The 19740-nt window shown below is 39.5% G+C and overlaps 1 protein-coding gene across 4 annotated transcripts in view; it reads right to left on the bottom strand.

Annotated features, from left to right (window-relative positions):
• Window positions 1–7271: 7271 nt before the first annotated feature.
• The window catches only part of LRRCC1 (leucine rich repeat and coiled-coil centrosomal protein 1), a 37369-nt gene continuing 24900 nt past the window's right edge, over window positions 7272–19740 (bottom strand). Inside the window, exons 13-19 of one of the 4 annotated variants that reach the window (XM_055431888.2) lie at window positions 19420–19605; window positions 18508–18682; window positions 17422–17585; window positions 13959–14167; window positions 13732–13869; window positions 10970–11105; window positions 7277–8526 (exon numbers count right to left, since the gene is read on the bottom strand). In XM_055431888.2, the coding sequence (XP_055287863.2) occupies window positions 8404–8526; window positions 10970–11105; window positions 13732–13869; window positions 13959–14167; window positions 17422–17585; window positions 18508–18682; window positions 19420–19605 (1131 nt within the window). In that variant the 3' untranslated portion in view covers window positions 7277–8403. Of the gene's footprint in view, window positions 8527–10969; window positions 11106–13731; window positions 13870–13958; window positions 14168–17421; window positions 17586–18507; window positions 18683–19419; window positions 19606–19740 lie in introns of all 4 variants that reach the window. The other 3 variants (XM_055431890.2, XM_088844649.1, XM_055431889.2) reach the window with 3 other exon arrangements.

Here is a 19740-nt window from a genome sequence, read left to right as displayed (position 1 = left end):
GTCCGCCCCTCCCTCCCCGAGAGCGGGGCCGCGCCGAGGGGGCCGCGACCGGGGGCGGGGTGCGAGCGCGAGCCGGCGCGCCGGGGGCGGGGCCCGTCTTTAAATAGCCGGAAGTGACGCGCGGCCCGCCGGCTGGGAAACGCGCTGCGGGGAAGGCGGCAGGGGAGGGCGGGGCGACAGGGCGAAGTGGGCGTGGCGATAAGGGCGGGCGGAGCGAGGCTATGGGCGGGGCTATAGGGTGAAGTGGGCGGGGCGAGAGGGGTGGGCGGGGCGGGAGGGGCGTGGCGAGAAGGGTGAGCGTGGTGTGGCGAGAAGGGTGGGCGTGGCGAGAAGGGTGGGCGTGGCGTGGCGAGAAGGGTGGGCGTGACGTGGCGTGGCGTGGCGAGAAGGGTGGGCGGGGCGGGGCGGGGCGGGCGGAATTCCGCGACTGGGAAAAGGGGCTCCAGTTCAGTTCAGTTCAGTTCAATGGCTCAGTTGTGTCCGACTCTGCGACCCCATGGACTGCAGCACGCGAGACCTCCCTGCTCATCACCGACTCCCGGAGTTTACTCAAACTCATGCCCATTGAGTCGGTGATGCCATCCAACTATCTCGTCCTCTGTCGTCCCCTTCTCCTGCCCTCAATCCCTCCCAGCATCAGGGTCTTTTCAAATGAGTCAGCTCTTTGAATGAGGTGGCCGAATTATTGGAGTTTCAGCTTCAACATCAGTCCTTCCAATGAATATTCTGGACTGATTTCCTTTAGAATGGACTGGTTGGATCTCCTTGCAGTCCAAGGGATTCTCAAGAGTCTTCTCCAACACCACAGTTCAAAAGCATCAATTCTTCCGCGCTCAGCTTTCTTTATAGTCCAACTTTCTGTTTAGCATCAGTGATTTCCAATACCCAGTCTTCCAGGTCCATTCCACTGTCTTATTTACTCTACTGTTGATTTCTTCTAGGATATTTTTCATTTCAGTTATTATATTCATCTTTGGTTGTTATATGTATTTTCTAACTCTGCTGTTAAATACTTCTAGTTCTGTGCTAAAGAATTCCATTCTTTACCAAGTTCTTTGATCATCTTTAAAATCATTCATCCTGAATTCTTTCTAGGTAGATTGCCTATCTCCACTTCTTTTTCTGGAGTTTTATCTTGTTTCTTCATTTGGAACATGTTCCTCTGTCACTTTATTTTGCCTGACTAGATGTTTTATTTCTGTGTATTTGGTAGGTTGCTTATATTTCCCAGCAGTAATTTCTTGTAGGAGACACAGCTATGAGTCCAGCAGGCTTCTCCCCTCTTTTCACAAGAGGTAAATGCTCTAGGGGTACCTCGATGTGGGCTGCTAGGGTCCTTCTGTTGTGGCAGGCTGACTACTGTGGGCAGTCTGGTAGACTTGGTTAGTCCCTGGTCCAGCTGGTGGCCGGGCCTTGCCTTGTGTGGAGGCTGCTGACCATTGGCTGTTGAGACCAGCTCATGAGGTAGCTGGTTGCAGAAGCTCAGAGGACTAATACTCACTCACCAGTGCAGTGGGCTGGGTCAGGTTCCAGGAGATCCCAGGGTTGATTCCTGCCCACTGGTGGGTGAGCTTGGGGCTAGGGTTAACCTTTTCGTAGGCATAACCACATCCTGAGGTCCACTTGCAGGGCCTGTGGAGTCCCAGAGCTGATATTGGATATCATTGGTTCCTGACACCCCTCTCATGTGTTTTGTAGCGTGGGTGGGCCTGCCAGTGGGCGAGGCCGAAGTCCACCCGTCCCAGGGCTTGTGCTGGACCATTGGGCTGGGCTCATAGACCGTAGGGGTTCAGTTGTCCTGGGGTTAGAATTAGCCCTCTGAGGCTGGTTCCAAGGCTAGAGCAGGCTCACTGGTGGGCAAGACCAGGTGCCTGCCTGCTAGTATTGGTGATTGTAGGCTGGTGGGTAGGGGCAGGGCTGGGTCCTGAGGCTTATGAGCTGAGGGAAGATTCCATGTGGGCACGTGCCAGCACCAGTATCCATGAGGTAGAAACAAATCCCCTAGAATGGCTTCTGCCAGCGTCTAGCTCCCTAGGGCGAGCTGCAGTTGCCTCCTTCCTCTCCAGGAAACTCTCCCAAGATCCCCATGTAGGTCTGACCCAGGCTCCTTTCAAACCCCTGCTTCTGCACTGGGTCCCGAGTATATGAGCGTTTGTGCACACCCTCTAGCAGTGGTGTCATTCTTATGTTCCTCTACCTCGGAGAAGTGACGGTCCCTGCTGGCCCCCCCTGTGTGGCCTGTGCCCTCTCCTCCCGTCACCCAGAGGCTCGGGGCCAGCTGGTCCCAGGAATGTGTCTGGCCTGCATGTGTGGACTCAGCGTGCAGGCTTCGGGACTTCAGTTTTCTTACTTCTGGTATCTGTGTCCTGGTAGTTAATGCTGGTCTAGAGGCTTGTACTTATTTAACTTGTATGCAGAGTACCTCATGAGAAACGCTGGGCTGGATGAAGCACGAGCTGGAATCAAGATTGCCGGGAGAAACATCAATAACCTCAGATATGCAGATGACACCACCCTTATGGCAGAAAGTGAAGAGGAACTAAAGAGCCTCTTGATGAAAGTGAAAGAGAGTGAAAAAGTTGGCTTAAAGCTCAGCATTCAGAAAACTAAGATCATGGCACCTGGTCCCATCACTTCATGGCAAATAGATGGGGAAACAATAGAAACAGTGACAGACTTGATTATTTTGGGCTTGAAAATCACTGCCAATGGTGACTGCCATGAAATTAAAAGATGCTTGCTCCTTGGAAGAAAAGTTATGACCAACCTAGGCTGGATGGCATCACCAACTCGATGGACATGAGTTTGAGTGAACTCCGGGAGTTGGTGATGGACAGGGAGGCCTGGTGTGCTGTGATTCATGGGGTTGCAAGGAGTTGGACACGATTGAGCAACTGAACAGTACTGAACTGAGACAGCATATTAAAAAGCAAAGACATTACTTTACCAACAAAGGCCCATGTAGTCAATGCTATGGTTTCTCCAGTAGTCATATATGGATGTGAGAGTTGGATTATAAAGAAAGCTCAGTGCCAAAGAATTGATGCTCTTAAACTGTGGTGCTGGAGAAGAATCTCAAAAGTCCCTTGGACTGCAAGGAGACCCAACCAGTTCATCCTAAAGAAGATCAGTCCTGAGTGTTCATTGGAAAGACTGATGCTGAAGCTGAAACTTCAATACTTTGGCCACTTGATACAGAGAACTGACTCATTGGCAAAGACCCTGATGCTGGGAAAGATTGAGGGCAGGAGAAGGGGACGACAGAGGATGAGATGGTGGGATGGGATCAATGACTCAATGGACATGAGTTTGAATAAACTCCGGGAGCTGGTGATGGACAGGGAGGCCTGGCATGCTGCGGTTCATGGGGTCATAAAAAGTCGGACACGACTGAGGGACTGAACTGACCGAGAGGCTTGTGTAGGCTTCTAGGCAGCAGGGGCTGGTACCTACAGCTGGGGGTGGAGCTGGGTCTTGGTCCCATGGTGGGCCGGACAATGACTAGCAGCATGTCTAGAGGTGGCTGTGGGCTCTGGAAGTCTTTCCCAGCTAGTCTGCTGACTGGTGGGGCTGTGTTGTTTGGCCTGAGGCATTCCATCACTAGGGCCTACAGGCTGTTGGGTGAGGCCAAGTCTAATCATCCAAGCAAGATGTCTGCCTCCAGTGAATTCACATAGATGAACACTCCCCTGTATGTCTGCCATCATTGTTTATGTCCCCAGTGGGGGGCAGAGCTGCCCCTTGCCTCCCTAAGAAACCCGCCAAGGCAAGAGGGAATGCCTAGCCTTGACACCTGTCAAATTACTGCTTTCTCTGTTGGTCCTGTTACACATGAGATTTTGTGTGTGCCCTTTAAGGATGAAGTCTCTATTTTCCCCCAATACTGTAAAGCTTCTGCAGTCAAGCCTCACTGGTCTTCAAAGCTGAATGCTCTGGGGGTTTCCTTTCCAGGTGCTGGACTCCCAGTCTGGGGGCCCTGATGAGGGGCTCAGAGCTCTCACTCCTGTGGGAGAACCTCTGTAATACAATTATTGTCTAGTTTGTGGGTGGCCCACCCTGTGGGTATGAGATTTGATTATATCATGGGTCTGCCTCTCTTGCCAGTCTCATTGGGTTCCTTCCTTATGTCTTTAGCTGTAGACGATATTTTCTGGTAGGTTTCAGTGGAGGGTTATTCTGCAGATTGTTGTGAGTCTGTGGTGCTTCTGAGAGGTGAGCTTAGGTTCCCTCAGCTCTACTATCCTGACTGCTTTTCTCCTGTAGTTTTCTAGGTAAGTTTTTAAATGAGGAAGTATGAGTTTTCCAGGTCTTCCTTTTTGAAGATTGTTTTGGCCTAGATTCCTTGAATTTCTATATGAATTTTAGAGACATGTTGTCAACTTATGCAAATAAGCTAGCTAGCTGAGATTTTGGTGGGGATTGCATTTAATCTGTAGATGAATTTGGGGAAGAATTACCATTTTGTCACTATTAAATCTTCTAATCCATGAATATTTGTCTTTCAATGTTTCGTAGTTTTCAGAGTATGAGATTTGAACTTTTGTTAATTATAAACCTAAGAATTTTATGTTTAAACTTGTCAGTGGAATTAAAAAAAAACTAACCACTTTATTGAGGTATGATTGACTTGTAAAAGCTGTACATATTTAATCTACACAATTTGATGAGATTATGACCGTCATAAGTAAACATATTCATCAGCTTCCAAAGTTTTCTCCCACTCTTCCTGTTATTTCTTTGTATTCATTCTTGATTCTAGTAATTTAAGCCTTTTTTCCGTTAATTAATCTAGCTCAAGATTTGTCAATTTTTCAAAGTCAAAAATTCAGGTGTGTTTTTTCTATCCTTTAATTTTTGCTCTAATTTTTCTTTCATTTTGTCTGCTTTGGCTTTAGTTTGCTCCTTTTCCCTCCGTATCTTATAGGTAGAGGGGCTTCCCTGGTGGCTCAGATGGTAAAGAATCCACCTGCAATGCAGGAGACCCAGATTCCATCCCACGGTCGAGAAGATTCCCCTGGAGAAGAGAAAGGGTACTCACTCCAGTATTCTTGCCTGGAGAAATCCATGGACAGAGGAGCCTGCTGGGCTGTCGTACGTGGGATTGCAGAGTTGGTCACGACTGAGTGCCTAACACTATGGGTGGAAGGTTAGGATGTCAATTTCAAATATTTCTTCTTTTTTAATAGAGTTGCCTGCAGATAAACATTTCCTTCTAATTACTTCAGCTACATCTTGTATTTTCTATTTCCCTTCGCCTCAAAGAACTTTTCTAATTTCGTGATTTACTCTGCGATCAAGTAGTTGTTCATTTCCACATTGTAAATTTCCCGAATTTGTTATTCTTTTCTAATTTCCGTTCACTGTGTTTAGAGAGCACTTTGTGTGATTTCAGTAATTCCAAATCCAGAGGCTTGCTTTTTGATCTTGCATCTCATCGACACTGCAGAAGGTTCCAGGTGCGCTTCAGAAGGGTGTAAAGATTCTGTTCTTAGTGTTCTACAGTTGTCTGCTAGGCCTTAGTAGGCTTAGTGTTGTTGAAGTCTTCCGTTTCCTTGCTGATCTTCTGCCTCCTTGTTCTGTCCGTTGTTGAAAGTGGAGTATTCTGTTTCTTTGACTGTACCGGGTCTTCATTGCCGAGTGTGGGGTTTGCGTTGCGGGGAGCGGGGTCTACTCTCCAGTTGCGGTGCATGGGCTTCTCTTGTTGCAGACCTAGGGCTGAAAGTGCACAGGCTGAGCGGTTGCAGCACTGGGCTGAAGTAGCTGCAGTACACCAACTGCAGGGCACAGGCTTGGTAACTGTGGCACATAGGATCTTCCTGGTCCAGGGATCAAACCTGTGTTCCCTGCATTGGCAGGTCAGTTCTTTACCACTGGACCACCAGGAAGGTTCTGTGTTCCTGTTGAATAATCTTGTCCCTCACCCCACCCCCCTGCCTTCCAGTCTTTCAGTTTTTTTTCACAGATTCCGGGAATATGTTGTTAGGTGTATCCACGTATATACTTATTATTCCTGATGAACTGCCGTTGTTGCATCTCTTTTCTTCTAGTACAACTTTTTAGTCTATTTTGTCTGATATTAGTATAGCCGCTCCATCTTTCTTATGGTTGCTGTCTTCGTTATTTTTCTATCCTTTTACTGATATTTCCAATCTATTTGCATATTTGAAAGTGTTATATAGTTGGATCTTGTTCTTATCTATTGATTGGATCATTTAATCCAGTCACACTTAATGTAATTATTGATGTTATGCCAATTTTAAAATCTACCTTTGCCATTTTACTGTTTTCTATCTTCTTTACTGAATTTAAAAATTGCTTAATACTTTATTGTGGTTTCCTACTTTTGTATTACACAAATATTTTCTAGTGTAACATTTTAATTCCCTTTGACTGATTTTTGGTTATATATTTTGAGTTACATCCTTAGTGACTTCACAAGTTTATATATACAACAGACTTATACTAACTCAATTTCACTGAAATGTAGAAATGTTTCTATTTATTCTTCCTCTTGTTATGAAACTGGTTGTTTTATATAAAGTCCAAGTAGGATAGCAAATGGAGAAGGAAATGGCAACCCACTCCAGTGTTCTTGCCTGGAGAATCCCAGGGACGGGGGAGCCTGGTGGGCTTCCGTCTATGGGGTCACACAGAGTCGGACACGACTGAAGTGACTTAGCAGCAGCAGCAGGATAGCAAATATATATTCATAGTTAAATTAATTTTCATATTTACAACTCATTACCGTCACACATTCCTGTGGGTTTCAAGTTACTATCTCCTATTTCCTTACTTCCCAATACAGCTTTGCTTCCATCCACCTTTGTGCTGATATGGAGAAATGTTACATTTTGTTTTACTCCCAATAATACAATTATATACATTATTTTATATATTCTGATTTTTTAATCAGTTAAGGGATGAAGGGAAAATATGTATTTATATTGTTTTATAATTATATATTTAGCTTTATGAGTGTTTCTTTCTTCTTCGCATGTTTATTCAAATTACTCTCTAGGGTCACATTCTGAAAGGATTTGAAGAACTTCCTCCAGCCTTTTTTGTTAAGGTGGGTCTGGTAGGAACATATTTCCCAGCTGTTACCTGAGAATGACTATTTTGGCTTCATTTGAAAGACACTTTTGCTGGATATAGAATTCTTAGCTGATTTTGTTGTTGTTGAACTTTGTCAGCCCACTGCATCTAGTGTGTTTTGCATTTTATTTTGAAGGATAATTTTGTTGGATGTAGAATTCTCAATTTATTGTTATTTCCTGTACCTAAAATATGTCCCTCACTGCCTTCTAGTCTCCATTACTTCTGAGAAATTTCTCAACTGCTAGTTACTCCTTTACATTAAACCATATTTTCTTGCTCCTTTCAAGATTTCCCCCAATAGTGTGACTGTGAAGTGTCTAGGTGTGGGTCTCTTTGTGTTTGTTTATCCTGGGTTTTACTGAAGCTCCTGAACATGTAGGTTCATCTTTTTCATCAAATTAAGGAAGGTTCCAGCTATTATTTTCCCCAATATTTCTTATGTCGTCCCACCCCCCTAGAAGCTCCCATTACATGTGCTGATATGCTTGATGTCCCACAGATTTCAGTATAAACCTTGCCTATAATAAATGGGACCCTCTCTTTACATTTTTTTCTGATTGCATTTAATTTTAAAAAACATAGTTCACTGGCTATTAGAGTTTGGTATTATATACTCTTTCTTTCAGAAACAGTAAGGAGAATAGTATTCAGATCTCTGTTCTGCATAGACAGGAACGTAAGAGATGACAAAATTGAAATAGGAATAAATGAACTGATATGAAATGGAATAAAAGTGTTTTAAGTTGTAAAAGAAGAATTCTCCTAATAAACTAATTAAAAAGGAATCATTATGAGTGATGTGGAGACATTGCATTCTTAAAAATACCACATCTCTTATACAGATTTAAAATATTTTTTGCCTACACTTATGAGCATTTTAAAAGAATGGAGCTACCTCAACTAAAGGACAACCAATAAATATAACTAGTTCATCCACACAGTAAGGTTAAGAGTATTAGAATACTTTCCCTCATGTAGTCAAAATTTTCATTAACTAAATTTTCATTAACATACTTATAGGTAAATGTGTAATGACCGGACAATGTATAGCACAGAAACAAGAAAAAGTGTTTTAAGTCTAGTTATTTTGATAGGTTTTTCTAATACACATAATTGTCAACAATTTATTATAAAAAAAACCTACATATACAATTAATACTTGATCAAAAGTCTTTTAAAATATAATCAGAATGAAATGTGTAGAAAGAGACATTTCAAAGTCACAGCAGTTACTACTATACAATATTTAATCATTTTTACAATAGGCCTGCCGATCCATTTCAATTAAATTTGTTCTCAGAACCATCAAATTTCTTGCTGAATTTGACTTAGAGCAAAAGCAAGTTGCTTAATTTTTGTTTCCATTGCTTTTTTGTTCTTGCATGTTTCTTCCAGAAGTCCACGCATTTCTTCTTCAACTCGATGAACCTAAATCGACATGTACATTTTATAACATTTAAATTTCTCAGTGAAAATGCATTTTAAAAAATGCAGAAGTAAAAAATTTATTTGTATACATTTTATAATTTGTGATGTGATGTTCATTTAAAGCAAGAGGTTAATAAAATGTTAACCTATTCAAATACTAATATGGAAAACAATGTCATACTGTATACAACATATTTACACGTGTACTATCCATTTATTTCTCATAGGCTCTTATAACGAACACCTGGTAATTTAACTCTATTTTATAGTTCAGAAAACTTGTTCAAGGTTGTGGCACTTCTCAGTAGCATATCTGGTTGAAACCCAGGCTTCTGACTTAATTGCTTTCTCATTCATAAGCAGTCTTATGCTGCTTAAGAATGTCAAATCATGCCTCTTGACTTATCCTAACAAACTATCACAACTGAAATCACCTCCCTTCCCAAGGAAACTCTTTAAACACTGCATTTCTAAAACTGCTGGTGGTGGTTATACATTATCATCTTTGTGAGAGATAATTTTATGATTTACTGTTAACCCATATTTATTCTCCTAGGATTCTCCTAGGAGTCAATGGATTTGGTACTATTAATTTCTGCTTGAAACGCTCCCTCCTATTATACAACATTCCTGAGGGTACTAGCAATATACTCAACCCTATCTTGTCTACTTCCCTCTTCCTAATCTCTAATATAGACTTCCTAATTTTTTTCCTTCTAAAAATTAACATTTCTCCTAACTTAAATGATCACCTGTATGTGATGCCTTTTTTCATGATTACCTCATTTAAACTTTGGTGCCACTTTTGTAATTCCCTAACAAACGCCTCCCTATGATATTACATCATACTGGCAAGATGTCCAAAATCACACACAGTTATTTTGCTTTGAGCTAAAGGCCTAATATCATACCTTATTTAATAATACCTAGTGTACTCTTGTTCAGCACTCAGTAGATTTTAAATATCTGAAACAACTGCTGGACTGAAATAAAGAACTAAGTTTAGAACAAATTGTATTTCTTTATTAATTGTGGTTATTCTCAAAGACCTAATTTCCTCTTTCTGGTTATACAGGCTCCTTTAATGTCATTTAACTACACAACCTCGATTATAAAATATGAAGTATTCCTTTCCTTTTCTATTAACTCTTTTCCTTTTCCAGTTGCTGAATTCTGAATTTCCAGTCTTAAAGATATGTGTTTCTTATTAACACTTCAAAACCTGGGAAAAATGAAACTTGATGACTGTCTCATTTAGTGGATCTTAGCAGTGGAGTCCGGAGAAGGCAATGGCAAGCCACTCCAGTACTCTTGCCTAGAAAATCCCATGGACAGAGGAGCCTGGTGGGCTACAGTCCATGGGGTCGCTACTAGTCGGACAAGACTGAGCAACTTCACTTTCACTTTTTACTTTCATACGTTGGAGAAGGAAATGGCAACCCACTCCAGTGTTCTTGCCTGGAGAATCCCAGGGATGGCGGAGCCTGGTGGGCTGCCGTCCATGGGGTCGCACAGAGTCGGACACGACTGAAGTGACTTAGCAGCAGCAGCAGCAGCAGTGGAGTCACACAAGAATCACCTGCTGAGCTTTAAAAGTATCTAGGTTTGAACCTAGTCTCAGCGAATGAAAGTCTGAGGGGAAAGCTCATACCTAAGTATAATTAAGAAGCTTCGTAAGTTAATTCTGATGTTTCCCTGTCATTTAGTGTCATCCTAAACCCATTCGTTTGTCAGTGAGAAACTTGACAGTTTGAACCCTGCTGCTGCTGCTGCTGCTAAGTCACTTCAGTCGTGTCCGACTCTGTGTGACCCCATAGACGGAAGCCCACCAGGCTCCCCCGTCCCTGGGATTCTCCAGACAAGAACACTGGAGTGGGTTGCCATTTCCTTCTCCAATGTGTAAAAGTGGAAAGAGAAAAGTGAAAGTGAAGTCGCTCAGTCGTGTCCGACCCTTAGCGACCCCACGGACTGCAGCCTACCAGGCTCCTCCATCCATGGGATTTTCTAGGCATAGTACTGGAGTGGCTTGCCATTGCCTTCTCCGGTTTGAACCCTAGTTCATGATAAAACAATCCCTGAGAACTTGCCCAAGGCAGTAATGGATTGTACTTAACACATCCCCATTCTCACCCTGCCTGCGTGTAAGCGAAAGGGCTTCCGCTGGGATTGGTGAAGGGCGTATAAATGTGTGCCCAGTGCTCACGGAGCAGCTGCACATCAGGATCAAGCGTGTAATCCTGGCCTCATTAAACTTCTATCTACAACCAGCCTAAGCATGACCAACACGCTGGTCTGGCTTCATGACCGTATCAGCAACATTCTGCCTATCTATTCGGTCATTAAATCATGCTGCTGCCTTTTCTTCTTATCACTGCTGAAGATACAACTTACTTAGCTGTAACAATTTAATACTGATTATCAAAGTGACCTTTACTTACGGTACCTTTAAATTTGCAGAATCAATACATTTCTGTTTTTCATTTGCCAGTTGTATTATTTCATTTTGATGAGCTTCAACAATTGCATCCACTTGTTTCTTAAAGGCATCATCCATACTATGAAGCTTTTCCATTGCATCCCTTAAAAACAAAACCAAACCACAGAGCTACCTGGATGTATAAAATTAGGATTTTTTTTTTACATGGAAGCACTCATATTCATATTTTAATGGAAGCATAACTCCACTGAATAGCAAAAGACTATCTTGGGTAACTAAAGTTTTAAGTAGTTCATCATCCAACAGAAGCTGTTAGTAACAGTTTAGAGTAGGGTGACATAGGTGGAAGTTTGTTACAGCATCCTCTGGAAGTTAGGATGCATGCTTCTCACTTACTGTGAGTCTAAGGATATGCTTTATAAGCATCTTCACAGATGCTACTGTAAATTTTTTTTCTCCATGTATTAGCAGTATGATAATAATTTACAATATATATACTATAGGCAGGTTCAAGTTTATAAGCATATATGTCTGATTTTCCTATGTTTATGCTTATCAGATAAAAACCCTATGTTAATAAGAATATATATTATAAACAGTATTTACAAAATTTCAGTGCTAAATGTTTCTTATAGGCAAAATACCCATTTCTTAATATTAAATATAAAGAATTTTATTAAAAACCTTAAGCTCATAATGAACAAGCTTCCTGGTTTTGGCACAGCCCACTGCAATAATGGACTAACATTAAGACCGAAACTGTGCTCCTGGGCACGGAAGCCTTTCTGTGTCCCCCGTTCCTTGTTTGCAGGGAAGAGACTCCAGCCTCCAAAACTTTCCCTGAGTTTCAACAGACAGATCTGAACAGTCACTTATCAGGGAAGGGAGGGGATGCAGAAATTAGGGAGACCACCACCTTAGGACCAATCCAAGGAGTACAGGCCCTGCACATACCCTACTCTTTAACAGCAACTCCACCCCTGAACCGCTGCTATAAACTCCCAAATCCTCCCGTGCTGGGACACAGGTTTTGAGGCACAAGCCTGTTGCATCCCCCTTTGCCTGGCAAAGCAACAAAGCGATCCTCTTCTACATCGCCCAGAACTTGTCTCTGACACTTCGCTGGGCACAGGTGCAGGGAGACTCAACTTTCAACACTAGGATCATGAATCAGAAGCCTTTCTTTTATTCCTGGTGCCACACTTGGTAGCTATGTGACCAAGGGCAAGTTCACCACCTCTGGATTTAAAATCTGTCAACTGTAACACAATAATCCTGCCTGTTTGGCTAACCTCACAGAATTACTGCTGGGTTCAAAGTAAGATATAAGAAAAAAATCAATTTATATAGTACAAAAAGCTAAGCAAATACAATCTTTCTTATGAACAATGATTTACTTATTTTATTAAAATTCCATTAAATTAAAAATCATTTCTACCAATCTCAGTCATAAGAACATTAAGGTAAAAATCAGGTCTTTTTATTGTTCTGCTCTTAAAAACACAATAAACAATATAAAAGATTCTAAAAATTGTCATGCTTTATGGTTTTTATTAAGTTTAGGAACTTCTAGTTATATAAAATGACTGTGTCCTTTAGGATCAAAGGGACTTCATACTGCAAAGCTGTGACCAGCAGGAAAGAAAACAGGCTCTAAGTCAATGTTTCATTGCATTAATGTTTGGTTGTAAAGCTAAGTATAACAGGGTCCATTAGCAGACAACTGACTGTATTATCAATTAAAACTTCTGGGGTGGGTGTATAATAACACCTTTCACCTTTTCATTTACATTGAGTTAAAATATGAAAAATCAAATTTCGAGGTTCTATTAGATTTGCTATAATGGGAAACCTACCTTTATATGAAATTTTGGGGCTACCTACATGCCACATTATCTACACCATTCTATATTTTGACATGAGAAGTGGTCACTTAACCATGCTACCTATTTTTTAGGTAAGTGAACTTTTGATTTTAACAAGTCTGGTCATATAGTTTATAAGGTAAAACCCTCACTTCCTCTAGAGCACTTTATAAAACCCACACAACAATGGCATATGCGTACAGTTTCTCCCCTGTATTTACAATCAGCTCTCATCCTCAGTGGGTGAAGCTGACTGCTACCGACACGTTTTAGATTCTCCAGGAGCTCTCTGTCCCTGGAAGTCAGTGATTTTTTTCCTCTAAACTTCATATGTTGTTGTTGTTGTTTAGTCACTAAGTTGTGTTCAACTCTTTGCAACCCCATGGACTGCCAGGCTCTTCTGTCCATGCGATTCTCCAGGCAAGAATACAGGACTGGGTTGTTATTTCCTTCTCCAGGGGATCTTCCCAACCCAGGGATTGAACCCATGTCTCCTGCATTGGCAGGCAGGTTCTTTAGTGCTGGACCACCAGGGAAACCAAAACTCCACACACAACGCCACATACAACAGCCAAAAATATTAGCTGTTTCCATTCAAACAGAATTTGAAAACAATAATTCTAGTAACAAAAACCAAATATTTATACAGCAATTACTATGCATCGGGCACTATTTAAATGCTAAATAGCCCATACAAATCATATAAATACACATATACACAAAGTTTAAACTTCTATCAAATATTAAGGGAGGAACTATTATAATCTTCATTTTATAGATGGAATGGAAATTAAGTACTTGGCAAATAACTATGTCCAAAATGTTTTTACCGTCCTCACGCCTACCCATCCCAATTCAGTTTTCTTTAAAGATATCCCACATACTTTAGGACTTAATGCTTACTTTTGTAGTTCGATACTTTTGTCTCTTTCCGCTTTAAGTTTTCTTTCTTTGTTTTCAAAGTTTTCTTTCACTTCTTTTACTTGCATTTCAAGATGACATAGAAGTTCTCCTTTATCATGCCACTTCTGATTAAGTGTACTAATATGAAAATAAATAATTTAAAAAAACTGATTACATGAAATTATTAAGCCACATGTTATTTCTCAAGAGGAAATACTGTATAATACCTGTAAGCTTTTCTGATTTCATCAAGTTCTAATTCTTTTACTTTCAACTGCTGTTTTAATTTTTCTTTTCTTTCATTGTGTCTTTCTAGTTTCTCAACTATTTCATCCAGTTGTGAAGATTTTTCTTCAAGTTGTTCTTGCGTACATTTTTGTATTTCAGTGATTTTTTCATGTAATATTTTGATTTGTTCCTCTCTTTCCTGTAAACACTTCATTTTTACAGAAAATAAATTATTAAAAAAATAATTATTTTTCTTAATCTTAAATGTCTTATTTCTGAATTCAATATGGTTTAAAATTATTATAAAAACTACAGGTTAAAAAATAAATTAAACGTTCGTTTTAGAAAAGATTTCTACAGAACATTTTAAAAATCACAATCAATAAGGAATAGCACCACTACTTTGTCTTAAATGCCATTAAGAATGATACACTATGGACACTTCTTATTTCATTAGGTTACTACCAACCACACAAAAGGAGTACACGGGAAGAAAAACAGTACAATGACAATTTTATTTAACACGGAATATAGCAAAGATTGATATTCATGATCCATGTATGATATAAAATGCTATTTCTACTCTGCTAAACAAGTGTCTTCTGCATTAGAGTGAACAAATACTTTAAAGTATGATTTCATCACTATTGAAATGTCACATGAAAATAGGCTCTACATTCCCCAAACTTCCGTTCATTGTATCTTCTGTCCTATGAAGCCGACTGTATCCTCTATTTGTATACTACAAATCAGAGGATTAATCAAAGATCAAAACTACCTTAGGCACTGTTAAATGTTTGCAGGTATTAGGCCTCATCTGACTGATTTATGCCAATGACCACATCTGCTTTACAGGGGCATGCCTGGATGCTGGAACCCTGTAACATCAGCTAACGATATCAGTCTCTATAAGTGAGAAACAATGAAATTAGCAGTTCCTGCTTTCACCCTGTTTCCCCTGCCCCACCCTGCCTTTTTCCCCTTTTGGGAAGATGATGGAGGCAAACAAACAAATACTGAATGCGGCTAATTTAGGAATGAATTCATCAGCATTTCAGAAAACGTGGTTCAATTCCTCAGTGTGTTACACATCTAAAAATTCTAAGCAGCAATATCAGGTAGTCTTGACCAACATTTCCATACTTTTATTTTCTCCCCACAACTTTCATACTTAAGTACTTAGGGGAGAGCAGTCTTAATATATTATTAGGAATTCATAAAAGCTACAAAAGATTCTTATGAAATAACCCTGTTAATAAAAATAACATTGTAGCATCAGAGAATCTTGTGACCCATACTTAAAAGTACCAAAATAATACATATGAGGACACCAAACCTCAAAAATCCTGTTTTAGAATCTACTTAATTGAAAATATCGAACTCCAAATTCTGCAGATTAGGTCATTATCCCTTTTAAGTTCTTAGCTATGGTGAAATATTTGGGCTTCTCTGGTGGCTCAGTGGTAAAGAATCCTCCTGCCAAGGCAGGAGACACAGGTTTGATCCCTGGGTCGGGAAGATCCCTGGAAGAGGAAATGGCAACCCACTCCAGTATTCTTGCCTGGAGAATCCCATGGATAGAGGAGCCTGGTGGGCTACAGTGCATGGGGTCGCAAAAATGTCAGGCATGACTGAGCAACTGAGGACATGGTGAATTTATTGCTCTAAGAAATTATACCTAGTTATCTCTGTATGTTCTGTGATGAGCTGGGATGCACCATTAATGCTTGTATTTTTGAGGCTGATACATGGTCTTTAAAGTAAATGTACTAAACTGTGAAAAGAAAGAAAAATGATGAGCTGAAAACCTGAAAGCTTTTTTTTTTTAAAAAAAAGAAAAATCTAAAAACTAAGTCATTTCCTTTTTGGCTCCACTGTGTTATTCATTACTAGTCATTTTCTCCCCAAACTGTTCAGAGACTGATAAGCAGTAGTCTTACTGCAGAAGTAGTTATGTCAAACACAGTATTATACTGAGTATAGAAAAAATGCTTACTGCTTAAAAATTTTGAATAATTTTCAGTGTAGTTTGGCATGTATGACAGATATAATGGAAGTTTTGGTTTCATCCAAAAGCAAAAAATCGATATAATCGTTTAGGGTAATTATATTACCTAAACACAGTTCAAAAATCACAGTGCAAGCATTCATAGTCTAAATCTAATTATGGATATAACAATGTGGTGATAATGTTTATTTTCTATACTTGATGAAGTTTTTGTTTCTTAAAAATGACTAAGGGGGAAAAAAATCAAACCTTAGGTAGTTATAATTAAAGAATGAGTTCCTTAAAAAAAATAAAATAAAAAAGAGAGAGAATGAGTTCCTAACTTTGTGGGTGATAATCCCGTTTAGAAGTTTCTAAAAATCTCTTTTCTTGGGCTATTTTTTTCACTCCTTGAAGATCATCTTCAGAAGTAAATTCTGGAGTTCAAATTTGATTCAAATTTTGGAGTTCATGCTAACTTTCAGAATATTTCTCTGGGAATTTTCACGTAATATACTTTGAAACAAGAGATCCTGTTAGTTTTCTCTAAGACAGGCCATATTAAAGAAGAGGGTAAAAACAGTGCCTCTTGGAAATAAGCACGAATCTTTTACATTCTATTCATGGCATGCTGAAGTCCATGGGGTTGCAAAGAGCGGGACACGACTGGGCGACTGAACAACAACAAGGTTTGTCACAGAGAATTCTGAGAACTGATTTAGCAACACTGCTGCTGCTGCTGCTGCTAATAAGTCACTTCAGTCGTGTCCAACTCTGTGCAACCCCACAGATGGTAGCCCATCAGGCTCCCCCATCTCTGGGATTCTCCAGGCAAGAACACTGGAGTGGGCTGCCATTGCCTTCTCCAATTAGCAATACTAGAAGATACTAAACACCACAAAATTTAAATAAAAATGCTTCCTTTGTTTGATTCCTAACCCCCTCTGGGGCTCTGAAGGCAGGGACACTGAGGTGGTTGGCCACGTCCTCCTCCAGTGGCCTGTGCTTTGTCAGGCCCTGACAAGCAGCGACAGGCCCTGCAGCCGCCCCACATGGCCAGACATGCCTGGCGCCCTGCATGTCCCACTGCTGGTCCTCGCTGAGGGTGCATAACTCCACCGGCCGCTGAGGCCAGGGAAGCCTGGCGTGCTGCAGTACTCGGGGTCACAAAGAGCTGAACATGACTCAGCAACTGAAGAGCAACAACCACCCATTATGGACGCTAGTTTCAATTACTCTGAAGGGCCATAATAACACCCTCCATAAAATTTTGAGGTAAAAGTAATTTCAAGTTAATAAATGTTATAAATAACTTTTAAAAGCAAAGTGGCAAACATTATTAAAAAAACACAATAGTATGTCTTAAATTCCACAACAGTTGGGATTCACTGAGACAAATATTTATTAGGTACTTTGATCCACAGATTTTCAAACTTTCCCTATGGGCTTTTCCTAAAATAAAATGTCAAACTTACTTCTTTTAGTTTCCCAATGGTTTCAGTTTGGTCGTCTATGATTTTACATTTGATTCTTATTGTGTCACTGTCACGCTCGCTTGCTTTTCGCAGACATTCATTCTCCCTATACAGACTTTCAAGCTGAGCCTCTACCCTCCCATGATTTTGGACTAGAGAAGATCCTAAGAAACAAACATCACAGTAAAAAACTTAAAAAGACCTTAGAGATTTGTTTTTAAGGAGCATCTAATTTTACAGTGTATGATATAATAAATAAAAGAAGCTGAATAAAGAAACAAAATAACTAACAGCATAATATGAAGTGGAAAGAGAAGAAACAGGCGTTTAAAAGCTGTGGGTGTTTGAGAACCTGAAACCACAATAGCCGTGCAAGCAGTTACTTTTGTGAACAAGTAACAGAGACACAGAATATGTAATGGGACGTGTTCTCCTGTCCATACAAACAACATGAGTTTGTAAGCATATTACAGATTCCAACATGGAGTGGTCAAATAAGCAATGTTCCATTTAGGCCAACACCTACTATTCATAATTTATAAAGTCTCTGTTTTACAACTGTTTTATGCCTTAAAACAGTGTATATCTCTAGGTTTATGGTGACTGGAAAGGGAATGAGACTAAGGGTAAGTTTACCTGAACCTAAAATGGTTTTTATTCATAACTGATTTCACATATCTCCACAAAAAAATGTATGCTGCATATGTACAATTTGTAAATTTAAATTTTAAATTTAAAAATTTAAAATCACTAGATGAGAAAGAATTGTTTTCAATAACTTATTCAGCTGTAGCATCATAAAAGTATACCTGTTCAGAAACGTAACCAAATTATACTGGGAAGAAAACCAGAGACAGCAAAAAATCACAGCTATAACTATAAAATGGGTGTAATAAACTCCTTCTCAATTCCTTAGAGTAATTTCATTCCTGTCTGACTGACCAACGACCAGTTACCCTTCCGTATAAAGCGTCAGCTTCTTCCCTGGGATGTCTAAGAAGAGTCAACCCTCCCTTTTCTAATACACTGGTTTGCAGGATGGGCAGAATGGGCTATTTTTTCCCTTTGAAAATTTGAGAATTTTACCCTGTAGTGCCAACTCATGTCCCCATACTTTTCTTTCTGTCCTTAAACCATAAATTAGCGATTCCTTGGCAGCTAGCTCGGAAATAAGCTGCATTTTTTCCTGCTTGAGAAGTTCTATTTGAATACTCTTCTGCTTGTCATCTTCAATTAAAATTTCAAGTGTGTTGATTTGATTCTGTATGCCACCAAAAAACATTGAAAAGAATACAAAGTAATTATTATCTTTAAGTACTTCTTTATTTTCTTTCTGTATTTTATAGTGAGAAAAAATGTTATTTAAGCAAATATAATGTTCCTAAAGCTTACATAGAAAATGTTTTAATTTTATTAACTAAAAATAAATGTAGGTCATTAAATAAAAAGTCAAATTTTAAGAGGCTATTCCTGTAAAAACTCTGAATTTTATTTAATATTTTAAAAGAGCAACTACACATGTATTACTCAAAATTTCTCACCAAGGATTTACATCAACAGTCTAAAGGTCACTTATATAAAGTGAGTCCTTTTGAGCAAAATATCACTAATATTTAAAACTGAGACAACAGAAATAAAGTAATTAAAAATTATTATAGTTAGGTATATTAATATGTAAAGATGTCCACTACCACAAAATTAATATCAATAATTCCTTTGATATTTTCCAAACTTCAATCATCTGTATCACTGTAAAGCTGGTATCTATTTACTTAGTATGCTTCTTAAAATTAACTCACTTACTTCTTTAAATACGATTTTAGTGTAAGTAGTACAACCTGGGCAGCCATGCTTTATCTCCTAATTATATTAGTCTTCACACACATAAATATGTTTGGTGTTATCTAGTTCACAATTGTATACTTCCTAAAATTATCACGATATACTTGAAAAAATGACATAAAAGTTAAAAAGGAAATATATGGTACAGTGTCTTACCTGTAAATTTGCTGCTGTTTCCTGTTTCAATTTGGAAACTTCTGCAAGTTTTGATTTTTGCTCCTTCACCATGCTGGTTAGGTCTTTAATTAAGGAGGAAGACTCATTTTCTTTTCGTTGAGCCCAGACAAGAGCATGTTTGCTCTTTGCTAATTCAGTTGCAACATTTTCAAAACCATCTTTAACCTATATTTTAAAATTGCATCATAAATAGCAGTTCTCCGAATATTTAGAAAATATCTGATTTTGGAAACAGCTTACTTTTTTCATTTTTAGTATCTGAGTTTTAGCAATAGAATGAAATTCACAGATAACTGGCTT

This window comes from Moschus berezovskii, chromosome 16, assembly GCF_049115385.1.
Source record: "Moschus berezovskii isolate FMDL1 chromosome 16, NW_MosBer_1.0, whole genome shotgun sequence".
Classification (NCBI taxonomy): domain Eukaryota; kingdom Metazoa; phylum Chordata; class Mammalia; order Artiodactyla; family Moschidae; genus Moschus; species Moschus berezovskii.
The sequence above is the reverse complement of the archived record's forward strand: the minus strand, read 5'-3'. Positions and strand labels throughout refer to the sequence as shown.